Here is an 18,795-nt window from a genome sequence, read left to right on the forward strand (position 1 = left end):
TTGTGGCGTAATAATGCTGACGTTTGGAGTCTGTCTGGTTAATGATTTCCATATTTTATACGATAACGACATGGCGCATTGCAATGCGTAAATAGCAATTGTGTGTCTAACAGCGGATTATTACACTAGAAAGAACCGACGATATAGAAATGCGTAATACAGTGTGAGCCTAACTAAAAAGTGACATTCAGAAAAAAATATTTGGCGCGGTATCCAGTGCTGATTCACAATGTCCCCATTACATGCAAGTCGGTCGTCTCAGGTTTATATTCCATTTAAGTGAGGTTTACTAAAATCGTTTAGTAATAGTTAGATGACTTTTGAATTAGAGAAACTTGTAATAAAGGTCAGTTAGGTTGTATACATGAAGTTTTTTAATAAGAGATCTGAACAATTTGAGGATAGGATATGATTTCCATGTATATTACCAGGAGAGAAGAAACAGATTAATAATATGGTGGATCATGGCCTGTCGTCCGTTATTAGCTGTCTTCCTACATTGGAATAGTTAATTGGACATATTTTTATTCCAGATGCATGTGCTTTAATTAATGGTGGAGAACCCATCATCGGTAACGGGGGGCAGCCTGCAAGGGCGAAGGTTCCAGAAATTATGTCGTATATAATTATTTCCCACGGGATTCGTACCCTCCAACGAATGCCGAGTAATCAGTGTGGCATACCGAACTACCAACAAAGTAGGAGGATTTTATAGTACAATGCCTAGCTAGGGGAATAGGCTAATGTATCCAGGTCCTATTTTTTCACCTACGAAGTTACAATGACATCAGAAATTCAAAAAACTTTAAATATAAAATTGAAATTTAAACGTGCTGCAGAGGAAAACTCCAAACCAAGTGATTTAGTAGACAGTAGTCTTGTATTCGTAGAAAGTTCAGACATTTCACAATATTCAAGAACATATTATTCTACTGTATCATTGCAATATCTGTAATGTAATAGAGTTATAAACAGTTTTTTTTATGAATTCTAAGGTTAGTTACATATCGTATTGCTTCAAGCATAATGATTGTTTCACCGATCCTCAAAAGTTGCATATTTCTGGTCATCATATCTTCTACGTCATGCTTTCCACAAATCAAAACTGGTAAGTGATTTTTAAGACAGCAATAGCTGACCAAACATTCGTATTTAGTGAATTACAAATTCATGATTAAACAGAATTCTAATGAATTTTTCTGTTAGTTTCAGTAAAATCGGATGCTGATGTCCAACAACCATTTACATTTGAAGACTTGTACGACTCGAAATTTTGGTAATTTTTGATTTCAGTGATAACTAAAGGCATTTCTTATATATATTTATAATGCGTAATTTTGTTGGCTCATTTTAGGTACAGTAGCTTTTATCCATCTTGGGTCTCAGATACCGAGTATATATTTCAAGACGAGGATGGAATACAAAAGATGGACATGTCTACCGGCACTCCCACCGTCGTTGTCGATAAGGCAGTTTTCGTGAGTCGTATAACAGTAACATTATAGGATTGTCAATAGGCAAATAAATCTTAAGTTTTATGATCATTTATACGCAACCGTTGCTATTAGATACGTTGGCATGTCGGAACCGGGGTTGATCAGTCTGGTCTACTGGTAATATTCAAAGTCTTTACTGGATTGGATTTTCTTTGACTTACAAGACATTTCCGTTCCTGGGCTGATAAAAGCAGTTTATGCTGCAATTGCGAATAAAGACGATGTAAATTTCATCAGCACATACACTTTGCAAGCAATAAAGGAAGTAAAAGAAGTACACAAAAGTGGCTGCTATTTCACTGCTTTTCACCAAATTCGATGCAAAAAGTATTATTGAAAACAATGAGATAATCTTCTATGAAAAATAAATATATATACTTCTCAATTACATTACCTTCGATCAAATAGAACTTCGTTTACAAAATTGATTAGACAAACCAATGCAGATGTATATATCCTCATTGGATCAAACTACTAATCCTTACCTGCAGACACCGTTATTTTATAATGTTATAGGATAAAACAAGCGGATCGGGATGGAGTTTATCAGCAGACGAACAGTACTTTTTCGTTCGAACGAGTTATGCGAAACAATGGAGACATTCCTACAATGGGTCGTACTCAATTTACAGTGTGACAGACGGGTGAGTTAATCGGTCGATGTGTGTTACTCCGATTATTAGTTAATATTTACATGTACAACAATTCTCTAATCAGCTATATATTCATATAAAAAAAAGTTAAAGGCACAGTAAACATGAATGAAACATACTATAACTATGTATATGTATGTTGACAAACCTTTTTACTGAATGAGTCTCATGATTAATTATGTGTTGAATAAGAAAATATATTATATCACCTTTTTGTGAAACTTCTTACCTTGACGGATTACCAAAAACTGTAGATTAAGATCTTGAATTGGGGCAAGACTATGAAATAATCCTCCACTTTTCGACACCCAAATCTCCGTATTTTCGAGTAGGCTAATTGATCATCTGAATCATTCTTTTACGAGAAAGTGGAAAATACTTTTCAAACATTCACTTATATATACAGAGACAACGCTATCTTCTCTTTACCTTCGGATATTCAATATATAAGATGGTCGCCGGTTGGAAGTAGTCTAGTGTGGGTCAGGGAAAATGATATATATTACCGCAAGACTCCCCAGACTGCGGCAGATAGGTTAACATCTGACGGAAGACAGAATGACATTTATAATGGTATTCCAGACTGGGTATACGAAGGTAGGTTGTTGAAATGAACAAAATAAGCATTTATTATAAAACAGACCTTGGTCTAAACATGAATAATTTGCGACAGGTGTAATAAAATACATTAAATAGGCTTACTGGGATGTGCTATCTGTTTAGATATGATTATTGACTTCTGTATGTTTAATTACATAATTTGTGAATATTTGCAGAGGAGATGATATTCACAAGACACGTTATCTCTTGGTCGCCTGATGGCACACAACTGATGTATTTAAAAACGAATGACTCACAAGTAGATCAAATAGAATTTTCCGTTTATAATGGAGATAAATATCCAGAAATGGTGAGACTAAATTATTATTGTTATTGTTCCTTCGATACTTTTGGTTACTCGAGAATAAGTACGAGACAGCCTAGCTGTTATGTAATGATACACCCAACAACTGATCGCTCATCAACAGTGATATAGTCCTGTTTTGGGATAAATTAGAGTTTGGTTATTTGATAAACTAGCCTACAGACTGAAGTTCATAGTCAACTTTCATTACTCATGTAACATTTTGTTTAGTTCTAAAAGCTTACAGAAAAATTATAGAAATGGTTGTTGATTCTAAATTCACTTTAATTATCGAAAGTGTAAATAGAGTATTAAATTGATCCAAGCATCACTCAATGGCTGTCACCACTGTTAACGCTTTTCCCCGAAAATAAGACCAAGCACGAAAATAAGACCTAGCCTGAATTTATAAAATGATTTTATTACGATTATATTAAGTCGATAGCGCAACTTTTTTTTTACCTAGTCGATATGAATTTAGTCATTCTATAGTGACTTGCAAAACATTCCAGATGATATGTTTTTTTTTGAATAATCCATGTTTAGCAGTTTTATTAAATAAAAATGTGTCATTTAGAAGCAAATGGATATCGGTTTTCATATTTTGTATATTTGAAAATTTCGTGATTCTCTACTTTGTAATTTTGTTTTCGATGAATGAAAATAAAAGACACCCTTCTAAAATAAGCCCTGGTGTTATTTTTTAAAATAAAATTGAAATAAGACCCTGTCTTATTTAAAATTTAGTACAGATTATCAAGTTTCTTGCATTACATTTTGGTAAATAAACATCTCGAGATCATCTCGTTGGGTTAAACCGTTAATACAAGCCCGGAGACGAGAGGTAATTCTAGTCGTTCGCTTACAACTACATACTATCAAAATCTACCTTCGCTATTTGAACAAAAGAAACTCTATAATATTAAACAAACAGGCATACATTGATATGAAATCGATTGTGTGTGTGTAATTATCATTTGCATTGCTGTATATCGATATGTCATTGGCTGTGTATAAATATTTGATTAGCTGTATGTGTATATTATTGAAAGGGGTTGGTTTGTATATCATCTTTCACCAAGTACTATTGAGGCGCCCAGATTCTTTCCGTAGTGGCCATTTGAACTTATATATAATTCAACAATACACTTGTTTTTCTTCAGTAACCAAGAAACTATTATGGTTATTTAAGGTAAATGTTGCTTATCCCAAAGCTGGACGTAATAATCCAGTTGTTACTCTTTTGGTCTACGACATCGAGAATCATGAAACCGACTCACCGCTTGTTGCACCACTGAACTTGAACTCGTAAGTGGGTTTTGTTCTAGATTTTGTTGTGTATGAGGATTGAGGATAATAATTAGCACACCCAGCACAAGTACATTTACAAGTTGTATTGTCGCCAACTCATTTAATAGAAAAATAGTGGGGCTTGTGGGGAACGGTGATCTGCGCGGTACCGGTAACTGGTGTTATAGTATAGTGTGACTCGGATCGCTTGTGTGACTACATTTATGAGTTAGACGTGTCCATATATTTGAGCATAGCTCTCTTGTTATTTTTTCATCCACAGAGATCATCTGTTCAGCCGCATGTATTGGTATCCGGATAGCAAAGCACATTTGACTCTTTGGTTGAATCGGGTTTCCAATCAATCGATGGCTACATATTGCGAATATAACCGGAGCAACGCATCGTATCGCGAATGCTGGGATATACCGGTAAAGTTACGACGTCGGTTTAGGTTAAGTATTAATACTTTATCCGTACTGTATTATATCTGTAAATACCGGTATCACCGTTTCTTTGAAATTTCAGGGAAGCTATGAGATAAGCAGTACGGGGTGGATCGGTAACGGTGGAGTACCGTTTACGCCTGTTTTATTGAGTGACTCCAACAGAACATACATCACTGCCTTTTCAAACTCTGAAGGCTTTTGGCATGTTGCTGTTGTTAATCCCAAGGTATTAAAATTAAAATCAGTTTACGTCTCAAAGAGAATTATTTAACAAAACATTTTGATAGTAATTGTTGACTTTTTTTGCGCTCAACCTCGGAGAAAATTATATTGTACATATGGCGGATACCATTTTTGAAAAACGGGTAACTGTCTGCTAGGTTTATTCATGTTAACTTTGATGGCAACATAAACCCGCTAGTCTGAAAACGTGATTATATGAATAACCCACCGTTCAATGATTTACCGAATCGATTCTTGATTTACAAAACTCTGAGGTATCAAATTATGGCTCCCAATCTAATATACATTTAATGTAGTCGATTGGTTCTTATGATATATGAACACTTTTGTTTTTGATTGAATTAAAACCACGTCGCGATTACAACATACGATATCAACAACAAATCTGAATTTTTAAATTTTAACTCTAAGGCAGAAACGAAGCGTTTTCTTACGACGGGAGGGTCTGTGGTAACTTCATTGCGCGGATACGATGATGTGAACGATTGGGTCTATTTTACAGCTGCAGCTCCGTCACCAGGAAGTAGAAATGTATACAGGTTTGTGATTTTTCATGGAAAGTTAGGAATTTGGGGAACTATTTAATTTTACTACAAATTACTTTCATTTTTCAGTATCACAAAAAATAGTTATATTGCTGAAATATAAATATATATCTTTGGATCGTTTTTATTTGTATTATTTAACGACTTTCCCTTGTATCATTACTTCGTAGAGTTCGTTTTTCGTCCGTGGAACCCACACACGTTGACGACTGGGAATGCATATCTTGCATGTTGGATCAGGATAGGTAAATATTGTTATCAGTAAATTGCTGACTAAATCAAAAATAGTGAGAATTGAAATTGTTTTGATTGTGCCTATTGAAGAAGTCTACGAAACAATAACTGAGTCGATGTTCAGGTGCCAATGGGTGACACCATCGTTCAGTCCAGGGCTGTCATATTTGGTTTTAAATTGTGGAGGTCCGGATGTACCAATGACTACTATACAAATGATGGAGGCTAGTGGAAATTACAGCGAACCAACTGTCTATGAGAACAACACCGATTTGATTAACAACAAGGCTCAGGTGAGAGACTAGCTAGAAGTATTCGTTAGACTCATTGGCAAACAATAGTGAACGTCTCGAAAAGTTCATGTAGGAAATGTCGGTTTAATAAATATATTTATAAAAATAAAATACTCGATTGTTTTATTATATGACATACCGCAATGCATCACAATTTGGCACCTCAGCACAATAATACAAATCTGTTTAAAACTAGAACCCGCCCACCTGTATATTTTTGTTTTGTTTTAGATATTGTGGCCCACAAGAAACACAGGAGTTTATAAAAGTCCGACTAATGTGGATTTTCTGTATGAAATTTTCAAACCAGCTAATTTTGATGAGACAAAAAAATATCCACTATTAATAGAAGTATATGGAGGGCCGGGATTTCAGAAAGTGCAGAACAGGTTCGCTTATGTCAAAAATATAGACCATACTAACATAAATCTCTCAGGTCTTGTGTTGGCATATTGCGGATGTTTAAGAAATACAATGCAGCAGGGAATCGATGCTATCTCACTATAAGTTTGCTTTTAGAGTAAGTATATATATAAATATAAATAAATATATATAATAGACGGTTCCATTACATTTGAACCCACGTACATTTGAACCCATGACAATTGCACCTGTATGCTATTGCACCTATGAAATTTTTTTTGTGTCACGGATAGTTAAACCCATACTAACCCTAAACCATGGGTTTTAGAACCCGCATATAGATTGAACCCGTGGATATACGCATGGGTTCAAATGTACATGGGTTCAAATGTACGGTCACCATAATAGACACATTTGAATTGTTTTTAGATGGACAAGACGATGGGCACAAACTCATTTAGTTAGTCAATACGAAATCTTAGTTGCGAGTTTTGATGGCCGTGGAAGCGGATATCGTGGGGACGATATTGCACACTTGTTATACAGGAAATTAGGTAAGATATACGTAATGAGGTTTCCTAAAGCTGCCATTTAAATGTTAATTCTTACGGTACAAAGCCTATTTCATGAATGTTTTCAGGACAAATTGAAAAGGAAGACACAACCGAAATAGCACAATACTTTGCGGACACATTTGATTACATTGATTCAAGTAGAATTGCGCTTTGGGGATGGAGCTATGGAGGATATACCACCACGTTCACAATATGTAACTATATCAAATACTTAAAATCTAAGTTTAAAGCATATGACAGACCAAGCATATGATTACCAATACAGCCAATTTAAAATATTTGTGGGAGTTTTTTAGTGAAATAAAATTTGACGGTAATCGAAGATTATATATATCAATCAATTATGGCTACCCTTGTTGTTTACTTGGGTACCCTATTATTGCTTCCCTTTTATATATATATGATTCTGTTTATCTTAGGTTGGAATAAATTAGGGCATTGCCATACCTGTCTCTGTTTAGGCAAATAAAAATTACCTATATAAATTATTTGGTAATATATACCAATTAAAACCGTAGCAGTTGCGGTGACCTGTCGAATAAACACAAAAGGGGCAAACTCTACTTAGGTAAAATCTCATATATATACCAAAATAGTTTAATTTCCGGTAGTATTGTTAACGGATCAAATAATGCTGTGTTATGATTTCCAGCCAAAGGTGCAGGAGTTTTCAAATGTGGATTTGCAGTGGCACCACTGGCTTCGAGATATTTCTATGGTATGGAACTTTCCAGAAAACCTTTTTTGAAAATTATGTTAAAACTATTTCTAACGGTTGTCGGAACTCATATTCGTGTGTCATATCCACCGTATGATGACTAATAATTTTGATATCTTATCGAAATCAACATGATATCTTATCAAGGACAATTCGGTGGGCTATCCAACATGGTCTGACGACCACACAACATATTATATTAGTTTTTGGGCATAAAGTGTACTTGGATTGTTGCTAAATTTTCGTCGTCAAACCAATCTGCATTTCGGAAAAGCTTGTGCTTATTGCTCAGCAACGGTAGCACTGGTATTTGCTGTTTTGTTTTAAGGCTGTTGTGTTATCAGATAAAGAATTTCAGTCGCATAAGCCTTGGTACTGGACCTTGATGTCCATATATTCGAGCATTGCACTCTTGTTGAAAATGCGATGCTAAGCGCCAAATGTTGTAAATAAACGTGTAGCTTGTGTTTTATTTTAGACACCATTCATACTGAACGATATATGGGTATGCCTGATGATAACGTAGATGGATACGAAAAATGTTCGATACTGAACGCAAATCTAACCAATTTCAACTTGGTAAGTGATAATTCTACTTTACTCTAGGTAAGGTAAGCTGGCGTTAACGAAACAAAATTTTTTCACGTGCAGGCTTCGTACACCATCATTCATGGAACCGCAGACGACAATGTTCATTTCCAAAACGCTGCATTGATCAATAAAGCTCTTGTACAGGCTGATGTTAATTTTGACAGTTATGTGAGTAACGTTATACAATGCCTAGAACTAGGCCAATGTTGGAGGTCGATTAATATCGTTTTTACTAACAAATACGAAACTAGCACATAACTAAAAGAGAAGAAAATATTCAGTCAGTGCGTATACAAGTACCAGTATTCAATTATTTTACAGCAAAATTTTGAAAAATCTGAAAAATATTGTACCGAGAGATGGTTTGTTTCTAGGTAATAATTACGACTGCCAGTCTAACAAAATAATCCACTTTTCAATATTCCTTGGTTATATTGTCTTAACAAAATTCCATTTCAGTTTTATGCCGACGAAGCACACTCCATCAGTACAGGAGCGAATGCAAATAAACACATCTACAAACTGCTAACGCGCAAAGTCAGACAATGCTTTGGTCTTAGTAAACCATGACATGGTACAAGCAATGCGATATCAATCTAAATGAAGTGAATGAATACAACATTCAATGGAAGCACACGATCTGCTATTTTACCCGTTAATTTCTTCGACGTATTGATTGAAACTGAAATTAAATATTTACCAAGTAGGCTACCTACCCTTTAATTGAATAAATAATATTATATTGTATGATTTGGTGGTATTTTTCAATGATTCAACACAGAATTTTGACTACAATCGATTCCGTCTTCGGTACGAATAGTTCTTTTCTGATCCGCCAAACAATTGTTATTTTTAAATGAGCTTTTCGTTTCATTCGGTCGGTTGCCGCTCAGGTCAAGTTGCGTAATTAATTGCGATATGAAATTTACAGTCGACCCTTGACTCCGCGTTGACTTCAACGCAGAGTTTAAGTATTCGACTCCGGGTCAATGAGAATTTAGATTACAGATCCGGTCTCCCGAGAAAACCCAATTTTGACAGTAAAAACTTTGACGTAAAATTCAGACACCGTTGCTGTTAGGTATGGCAATTTGTACGCGGGTGATTAAATGTACGTAGTGGGGAGATAATGTAAACGGAGTATATGCATAAAAGTTCATTTAGTGACAGAGTTGAAGCAAAGTTGTTTGTGATATTGATTAGTATTTTAGACAATATATCAGACTAGCTATCCCGACCAAGCAAATCATCTTATTGTTATAAAAGGGCAATTCCAACGTGTACAACACGATTCTTCATATATATATATATATATATTATAAAAAATTAAAAGTGTAACAAAAGAAGCCATCATGTCCAAGCTGATTTTGCGCGACAGCTGTGGCCAAGAGGGGCAGATTGCATCCAAGGTGAAGGGACAGGATACGGAATCCAGGGTGACACAACAAACGGTTCATATTCTCCCGAATAAGCAAGATAACACCTTTTGAAATGGCGTTGCAACATCGGACTGATTTGATCGACCTGTTTAGATTATGTACTATTTAGGGTAATTAAATAATAAATTAAATAAATAATGGTGTTTTATTTTATATATACTAGACCTAAGTCTTGTCGCACTTGTTTTCAATAGACGGAATAAATGATGAAATGCGTAACTTGAATGAATTTCTCGTTTGATTGTCAACAACCTTGAAATGAAGGATGATTGGCCATTAAATAAAAATACAAACCTGTAGTTTCTTGTAAATAACTTTAGAATTAGTTGCAGACACCTTCTTCAATTTGTTATAGTATTCCTGCAGTATGTCTGCTGACTGAGACAGAATTGATAAAAATTATACGAAAAGTTTAAATGTAAGTCACTTATAAATGTCTTTTTCTAGCAAAATGCTGATCTCAATGGCACTACCATAGTAATATATATCTTCATTGGTTTAGACTTTAGAGAGATATTAGCTGAAATTATTACATGTACATATGTAAGATCGATTTTAATAAGACGAAAAAAATTACTAAATCACCCGCTTTCTTATTTCTTCAACATTATCATAATCCATCGGCCACGGATTATCTTTCAATGGGTAAATCGGAAGTGGAACGACTTTTGGCGTGACTACGAACTCCGAAATTTTTATCCGTCGGGTAGGTGCACTACGGACTCCAGCCAATCTTTTCTTGCCTGGAGATAGAATTTTAAAGTAGTAGTTATCTTAAAATACTATTAAATTAATTGCCATTTTTATCAGTAACTTCTTTGAAGCTTACATATTTCAGTTGAGATATGAGTACGACTCTTACCATCTCTTTTCCCTGCGGACGACGTTGACTTTATGTCAGTAGGTGGCGCTGTATAAGCTCGAACTACGTCTTGTCTTACATGTTGCTTCGGTAGTCCTCGGCCGCTGTGGGACTTCCGCTTGATAAAAATATCTTTCTTTTTGAATGAGGAATCCGCCTGAGTAAACGAAATACCAGAATGTCGATTTTGAGCGCAATGTGTCAGTTGTTTACGAATGAGTTGGGTGTTTACGTAGCAATGACAGACAATGATTAAAATCAATCTCACCTTGGGTTTGGCAAATTCATCCGAGAGCTGAATGTCAATGTGTTTTACCTTTTGTTGATCTGTTTTCGTCGCGTCCTGGTGATGTGCGTCTCCATCTGTTGAAAGTTTGTGCCATATTGAAACAGCATATGGAAAAAAGCTTTTCATAATGGTTTAAATATAGATACAAAAGAAGGCGATATGACAACTTTATCATATTGCGAAACACGACATTCCGCCCAAGTCGCCCGAAATCAGTCCGAGTAGGAGTGAATAGGTATGACACAATTTACTAGGGATTATGTAAACCACGTTTCTCCGCCGTCCAGCAACTGCAACACTTCTTAGGGCACATAAGAAATGTATTTGTTATTTTTAAACCCAGTCTTGTGTCTTAACGTCATCAAAATATAGTCCTGAATTGTGGTAGACATTTTATTTATCAAGTTTACGACAAAAACGACGTACCTTCATTCGACGTTTCGAGGGAAATACTGGCTTGCTTCATCGCCTGTTTTAATTTTTCTTCGCGCAATGTTTTTCTCCTAGTTTCAGCCGACTTTTCAACAAAAATTCAAAAAGTAATGATGTTAAGCTTTGGTTTTAACCTAAATCAGTCAATGACTATATATCTATCAAATTATAACCAGTAAGTTCACACATTATTTCTACGGTACAATAACTAGAGCAAATAAATATTCAGGATAATCTAAGGTAGAAGAAACAATGGTCGACAATGTAAAGTTCACCTTTGGATAACACAAATGATTATTTTGAGAACTTCGACATAGTTTAATATTAGACATGAAAAGCATTAGCATTCAGGGGGTAAGGTGACGGGAACCCTATTTCTCTCATTTGTTCAGGATTGGCTTCTCAGGCAGAAAATAATAGTGTCTTGTTTTATTTTTGTAAGTTCAATTCACCTTCAATTCCTGCAAACCCCAGTACAACGGTTTTGCATATGGAGAATCCTGATAAAGTTTTTCCTTCGCAAAAGGAGATTTCTTGTTATTCAATTCCTTCTTAATGTGATCGTATCTTCTTAATACATCTTGATCCGACAAACCAACGCAACGTTGACCTAACGTTGAAGTTAAACAAGCGGTCCATAAGATAGCGGTAAGCATAAGATAGAATTTCGCCAAAACGACGATTTATTCTACGACAGAAAAATACGACTAAAAATTTTCCCGAACTCGTCAAGCAAAGACGCTTTTATTACCTGCCGACCAGTCGTGTATCACGTGGTCATTTAACTTTTTAATTTTATTGACGTAAAAGCGACGTATTTCACGCATGGAATCCTTTTTCGTCGCAGTTCTCAACATGGTGAAAAATATGTTGTTATCATTCCCTCTGCGAAAATAAATGAAAAGTACTGTTCAAGTAACATTGTTGTACAGATAGCATACTATATTAATGTAAGGTTTGTAACATGCTATACATGCAGTCAAAAGTATGTTTATACAGCTAACTTATATACATACATATACGATCAGTGCCATATGCATATACAGCCACATCAACATACATATAAATCCAGTTAATTAACATACATACATACATGTATTTATGCAATTGGCTGTATATGTATATTTGGCTGGCGATGAATGTATATAATTTTTTATGTGTATTATATATTTGGCTGTATGTGCACATTTTGGCTGTATATGTATAGCATAAGTTATAAGTTTGCACTGACGCCTTAGTTCAGGTTAGAGTGCTATAAATTATTTTCATACGACGAAACTACAATTCGAAACTTGAAATTGGATGAATCTCGAATCGATAACAAAACACCCTTCTGATTCTGAATTTGATTGAAACTTAATTTGACTAAACTAGACTCTACAATCTACATGAATCAATGTAGAATTAGCAAAAACATTCTTAAATTACTCACGCATTTTCTCTGTAAGCCTGAGGTTGATTAATTTTATTTGTAACACCAATTTTCCGTCCGTTCCTATTGCTCTGAAATTCTTCCCATAGTTTAATTTCTTTGGTCAGTTTTTTGCGATCATCATCTTTTTGGAAGAAATGCCATTAATAACAAATGGTAGGTATGGCGTGGTTGTTTTCAGTATTTAATTTCGGTGGAAATTAACGACACTAACCATGAATTAACTTCAAATAATTTTTCGGATTTGTCATTGCAAATAAGAATTCGTCAAATTCAATTTCTCCCGTTTGTTTTATATCCAATTCTGCATGTACTTTTTTGACATCTTCGAATGGGATAGTTTCCTCTGGCATAAACTCCTGTATAAAAAAAATCAAAACAGACAAACGTCACCAATATTATTTTTATTTTCACTGTTCGGTATATGGCATAAAATACTGAATAGCCCTACAAGATTCGAGCATTTCAAGTTTCCATTTTTAGAATATTTTATCATTTTTTTCACGTAATATTTGGGATTACTAGTTTTTATATCTAGTTAATAGTACCCAGTGATTTACCAACTATTGAGCAATTGCTTTCACAAATATTAGATTAATTTGTGTATCTGTTTTTGATAGCTTTTTTTAAAGTGATACTGATAATATTAAAATTTTAATAAGGATACCCTGATGGCTGAAAATAATTCCTCTGGGCATATTCCTCCACTCTGTGACTGATCAAAACGGGAAAATAGTTTTCTGAAGGAGGCGAGTTGACTTTCATTTAATACCAACCATTCGCCTGAAGTGAGACTTTTGTTTCTCTAAAAACAAGATTGGCAAATTGGGAAAAAATATCAGTAATAGTTCAAAATTGAACGATCCTGATTACATATTTAACTCACGTTCAATGTCGTTGATTTGTTTTTAAGCGAAGATGAGAACGAAACACGGTGTTCAGTTGTTGCAGAATCCTCTTTATTCTAGAATGATGCATGTTTTTATTAATTAAAAAGCATTATTAAAAATAATTTGCTCAATGCATAGTCACGAGCTACTGAAACTATATATATATATAGATTTATGGCGGTGAATTTATGTGACCATGCAAGTGCAGACATAATCTGAAGCACAACATGCCACTTTCCCACACTTTCAAGGTGATCTCACTATATGCTTTTGATTGCTTTAATAATAAATTCTTTATTTTTAAATGGTATTAATTTCAGGCATAGTGATAGTACTTTCTATTGTTATTTTGCATATTTGAAAAGTAAAGAACTAAACATTTTGTTCTCGAACTCCAATGAATGTATGGTGAAACAAACCAGCACGCTTCCTCTCTTCCCAGCAGTAGCCGTAACCGGTCTTTTATTGATGGTTTGTGATTGAGCTCGACTTCGTTTTGTCGATAGAGTTGACTTATTTCTTTTGATAAAATCGACGGATCCGCTTTTAGGTCGATTTTTACGTATTCCTCGCGAATCTTGCGTCTTGTTTTCCGGTAAGCTTTTACTTCGAGCAAATTTTTCATAGCCAGGAAGCTTTATGTCGTCGTCGTGGAAATCAATGTCTAAAAAGCACAGTTGAAAATAATAACAATAATATATATATAAGTTGAATTCGTTTGAGATCGATACATCTTTGCGTTTTAATTTTCATTTTTTACTGTTTACCATGAGCAACTTTTAAACAGAGAATCTGACGTCAATGTTCGTGAACTATATGTCCTAAAATATCATATCTTCAAGGGAACGCAATATATTGATGTTGATAATGAAATTGTTCAGTTATTCAAGCAATGATTTTAAGCCAAATATTTCTATTAAACTTCAACCCAAGACTGCCCACTCTCTCAGCTGAAGCAGAAAGCTGTCTATATGTGTGTGGTGGAAGAAAACTCAAACATTGGCAATATTTGTCCTGTCTGAACTTTGGGACGTCTAAAATTTTGTCTGTGTATTCTCTCCCAATGAGATTTTAGACGTCTTAAAGTTGGAAAAGTTGAAAATGTGACTCCGACCACTAAACAAGCAAAAATGTAAGTTTTGCGAATGGATAAGTGTTATTGAGGTGACCTTCGTTTGTTCTTATGGCTGCTCGTTTTCTTTGTTCTTTGGAACTCTCACTGGGCTTGTTTTCTCTCGTAGTATCGTCGGGTTGAAGAAAATCAGCTAAAATACAATGTTCATGGTATTATTATGAAAGAATCAACAGACTGTTTGCTGTGCATTGTTGCCAATTTTTAATAGTATTGAGATTGTCAAATATGAACTATGAATGAGCCTCTAACAAATTATGGGAGTTTGTAGCTTAGCAGTTAATATATGCTGTTCACACAGTTGTTTTGTAAACAGTTAAGTTCGAAATAAGTTCGAAAACGAAATGAAACTTATACCCGCAGATTTACAGAAGGACGACACAGAAAATATTTTATTTGATGACGGATACGATGGAATGTTGCTGTGGCTGCTTTTCGAATTCTCTGATCTACATGAAGATTTGCTGACTTTCTTTTCCACCTGTCAGAAAGTGTTCTGATGAATCATTAATAATCTTTTGGGCTGTTCGATATCAATATACACAAAAGCGTTTCCGCAAACTATGAGAGCAGATATTGACCATTAATATATCTCGATGTAGTTGGTATCAATGGTTTTTATTTAGATTTAGATATCGCTCTTATATACTTACAGATGGTCGATCACTTTCTGAAGACCTAGGTGTGTCAGAACTCACGCAAACTGATTCATTTTCGAATTCAGTTAAGGCTTTCTCGACCGCTTCTGCAAAATTAAAATATGTAGGTAATTCACGATAAAATCCAACGTACAATAAAACCATTCTCTCGTAACATCATAGCAATCCTATTTTTTTATTTATATATATATATTGAAAAAAGAAGAATGCTTCCTTGAATTATATAATTTTTTATGTTTGTTTATATATTACTATTCAAATGCACCCCAAGTTCGTGTGTTTTATATGAAGGAGTCGTTTTACTGCAGACGGTTGTAACAATGAAAATGTTAGATTCGACAAAAACAATCCGATTGGAATTGATTCAGTAATGATTCGGTTGCGTCAATCCGCACTCTTAGGGAACGTTAGTGAGTCTAGGTGGCGCCTAATCACTAAAGAGATAGAGCTCCGATAATTTGTGATACAATCATCTATACCTGAAACCAAATGTGGAATAGTCACTTCTTGGTCTACTTCATTTTCTGTGTTTTGAATTAGGTCCGAGACAGGAATGTTACAGGATGGTTGAAGAACCTGATTATCGTTATTCGTTCCGTCCTCTAAAACGCTTGAAATGTAAAATAATTTTTTGTTGTGAAATAACGACAGCTGACTTCTTTAAAATATCGCATAATAATAGCAAAATAAATTTATAATTTGCAACAAGCAATTGACATACGCGACTTATTAGCCTGGAAAAGATCTAGCATGATTGCCCATTGTTTAGTGAATCTACTGATATATTAGGTTGGTCGCAGTGTAACTTACGCAGCATTTTCAACGTCATCCTTTTCAGAATCTAGAAACATTAGTTCAACTTCGTCATCATCTTCTTCCGTCACTGTTATCAAAATGACATACAATAATTTTACTAAACAGTGGTGGTGTATTTCCATTTTTCAAACATCAAAAAACGGAAAATTATACCGGTTGGAATTGTTTATTTTATACGGGTAGGTAATTTTTAATTCCGTGTAGAATGGCCACTATGTGGACATTGTCATCTCAGGACCATGAGAGACTGTTACGAACGACGATTCACAGAGTGTAGTAAATACTTTGGGTTTCGGCTGACTTTACCGCAATATATATTATGCGGAAATTTCTTACCAGCTGAATCTTTACCTCCTGGCGCATCACACAATGTCAGTGAGTTCACAGAACTTGAAGACATGATTATATTTGCATAAACATCCCCTCCCTTGTCATCAAACCTTCCGTAGCTGAACTTGCTTGGTTTTTCTTTTTTGCTACATTCTGTTCTTTTTATTACATTTGCACGTTCAGCATAATTTTTAATACTATTTTATAAAACAGCAGTTTTGTTGAATATGAAAATTATTTTGTGACGTCATAATACAAATTTTCTAACGATATCATTTTTTCTAAACTATTGTCGTTTTTTGCAAATGTCAAAGCAAAGCCCACATATACCAAAGTATGTGTGTCAAAGTATGTCAAAACGAAGTTATTATAAATATTTCAACTATAATTTTAACCAATGTATCCATCTTTCATAAAATAACTGACAGCGAATAATAATGCCATTCCTGGTTTTTAATATTATTCAATTTAGTTTATCAAGTTAACATTCCACTTTCAAAGCTAATAATAGGACATTTCACCCTGCCGTGTTTCCCCGAAAATAAGACCTAGTCAATAGCGCAATTTTTTTTAACCTAGTCGATAGCAAAAAATATTTCCTACTCGTTTTGAAGGATTAATAAATGTTCAGCATTTTAAATAAAAACGTCCCACTAAAATAAGCCCTAGTGTTATTTTTTAAAAGAAAGTTGATGTAAGTCACTGTCTTATTTTCGGGGAAACACGGTACTTCGCTATCGCACAAGACAAAATACTCCAATACCACTCATTGAATATAAGCACATGCCTTGCTTCAACGGCAAACAATTTTAAGGTTGAACAGACAATGAATATGGTGTTAGATTTAATGTCCAACAAAAGTATGTAAAAATGAGATTGAGACTTGCAGTGGTCGAAAAATATCTTGAATTTTTATTGCATTTATTCAAGTGTGATAAGATTTTAGGTCTGTATGTATGTTACTAAACCATAAACAATAATTGTGTTTCTGATGATAATATACAATGGACAACGACACAATGCTAAATTCCTTCATTGTTACTTTGGGATCAAAACGCGATCGTAGTAGTAGCCTTTGTAGCACTTATACCTTCGATACTGGAGAAACTCAAGATTCAAAAAACTAATATATCGTTAGATTAATGTACCACGAAATTTTGCCAAAGTAAGTTTATTTTTTTATTTTATCATTATGATAAAAACTTTACATTTTTATAGACACAATAATGCATAAATATCATTGCACTCGAAAAAAAATGAGCTTATTATAATTTTTCACTTTTTCATATGGATTGATAGTTTAGGCTACTATTTCTCGTTGCAATCATTTTTTCATGGTTGATAATATTTTTTATCGTATATAAAATATATGGCACATAAGAAAACACGATTTATATCTTAGTTTTGCCCTACCCCGATAAAAGTTCTCAGTTACCCATGTATTAACTATTTTCCAAAATTGCCGCACAAATTCACAGAAATAAAATGTTAAGATTTGAAGGAAATAAATATGAAAAAATATTAGCGAATAGCCATTTGCGGCGCGCCAATGTTTTCAAAAATACTTACTTTGATGATCACTTGTGATTTTACCAAATTATAGGCTTTGTTTATAATTTAAGAGGCGTAATTGACTTGGTGCACAAATAGTTGTACAAGAAAGCTGTGCGACTATACTATTTTCAATTCAATTCGTTTACTACTGCAGATCGTAAAGTCCGAATGAAATGCACAAACACAAGTAAACAAATGCATGAATATATAAATACAAAATTCTTGACATGTTTTCCGCAATTCCTAATGAGGTCAATAAACTATGCTGGGAATGTTTTTTTTCAATTTAATAAAACCTCACATATAGCCCTAAGAGCAGCACAACTAATAATGCATAAATTTGAAAACAATCAATTAAAACCGAGTTTCATACAATTTTTTACTATTTTAATAAGCCATTAATTCCCCCTTTTAACAGTTATAACTTTTTTGCAGTAGATTAAATTCCACCATGATACAAATTGAGAAAATTGAATCTGAAAATGGAAAATCTTGAGCATATTAATATTCGAATAATACCCTGATTTTTTCTTAGCTTCACTTCTAGAAAAATCTTTCAAATTAATATTTAATTTATATTCAAAAGTGAACCATGGCTTGATCGTA

General features: G+C 34.2%; 2 protein-coding genes across 2 annotated transcripts; one reads left to right on the forward strand and one right to left on the reverse strand.

Moving 5' to 3' along the window:
- The first annotated feature begins 997 nt into the window (after window positions 1-997).
- LOC120334582 (prolyl endopeptidase FAP-like) lies at window positions 998-9,101 on the forward strand. The gene is made up of 19 exons (XM_078120564.1): window positions 998-1,108; window positions 1,207-1,276; window positions 1,355-1,478; window positions 2,013-2,140; window positions 2,556-2,746; window positions 2,926-3,059; window positions 4,246-4,361; window positions 4,627-4,774; window positions 4,872-5,018; window positions 5,447-5,574; window positions 5,751-5,825; window positions 5,939-6,107; window positions 6,339-6,496; window positions 6,900-7,024; window positions 7,111-7,239; window positions 7,698-7,763; window positions 8,242-8,342; window positions 8,415-8,522; window positions 8,814-9,101. The coding sequence occupies exons 1-19, from the start codon at window positions 1,027-1,029 to the stop codon at window positions 8,922-8,924; spliced, it is 2,310 nt and encodes a 769-aa protein (XP_077976690.1). The 5' UTR covers window positions 998-1,026; the 3' UTR covers window positions 8,925-9,101.
- A 586-nt stretch (window positions 9,102-9,687) lies between these two features.
- On the reverse strand, window positions 9,688-16,828 carry LOC120334581 (uncharacterized). The gene is made up of 19 exons (XM_078120592.1): window positions 16,642-16,828; window positions 16,300-16,372; window positions 15,969-16,099; window positions 15,484-15,575; window positions 15,188-15,311; window positions 14,868-14,963; window positions 14,118-14,362; window positions 13,695-13,772; window positions 13,476-13,613; window positions 13,023-13,167; window positions 12,809-12,932; window positions 12,128-12,261; window positions 11,829-11,986; window positions 11,371-11,461; window positions 10,924-11,018; window positions 10,656-10,812; window positions 10,379-10,536; window positions 10,088-10,171; window positions 9,688-9,878 (listed from the first exon to the last, which is right to left on the reverse strand). Exons 1-19 carry the CDS (start codon window positions 16,703-16,705, stop codon window positions 9,705-9,707), a joined length of 2,361 nt encoding a protein of 786 aa, XP_077976718.1. The 5' UTR covers window positions 16,706-16,828; the 3' UTR covers window positions 9,688-9,704.
- Between the last annotated feature and the right edge of the window lie 1,967 nt (window positions 16,829-18,795).

This window comes from Styela clava, chromosome 15 (assembly GCF_964204865.1).
Source record: "Styela clava chromosome 15, kaStyClav1.hap1.2, whole genome shotgun sequence".
Classification (NCBI taxonomy): Eukaryota; Metazoa; Chordata; class Ascidiacea; order Stolidobranchia; family Styelidae; genus Styela; species Styela clava.

What these genes read in the sequence shown, in the direction of transcription:
- LOC120334582 (XM_078120564.1), top strand. Translation starts at nt 1,027, where the DNA reads ATGATTGTTTCACCGATCCTCAAAAGTTGCATATTTCTGGTCATCATA. An exon ending in TTGCTGTTGTTAATCCCAAG is followed by an intron (nt 5,019 to 5,446) that starts GTATTAAAATTA and finishes TTTAACTCTAAG; the next exon opens with GCAGAAACGAAGCGTTTTCT. An exon ending in GGCTTCGAGATATTTCTATG is followed by an intron (nt 7,764 to 8,241) that starts GTATGGAACTTT and finishes GTTTTATTTTAG; the next exon opens with ACACCATTCATACTGAACGA.
- LOC120334581 (XM_078120592.1), bottom strand. Translation starts at nt 16,705, where the DNA reads ATGTCTTCAAGTTCTGTGAACTCACTGACATTGTGTGATGCGCCAGGA. An exon ending in TATTCCACATTTGGTTTCAG is followed by an intron (nt 15,576 to 15,968) that starts GTATAGATGATT and finishes TTAATTTTGCAG; the next exon opens with AAGCGGTCGAGAAAGCCTTA. An exon ending in TTGAAGAAATAAGAAAGCGG is followed by an intron (nt 10,172 to 10,378) that starts GTGATTTAGTAA and finishes ATTCTGTCTCAG; the next exon opens with TCAGCAGACATACTGCAGGA.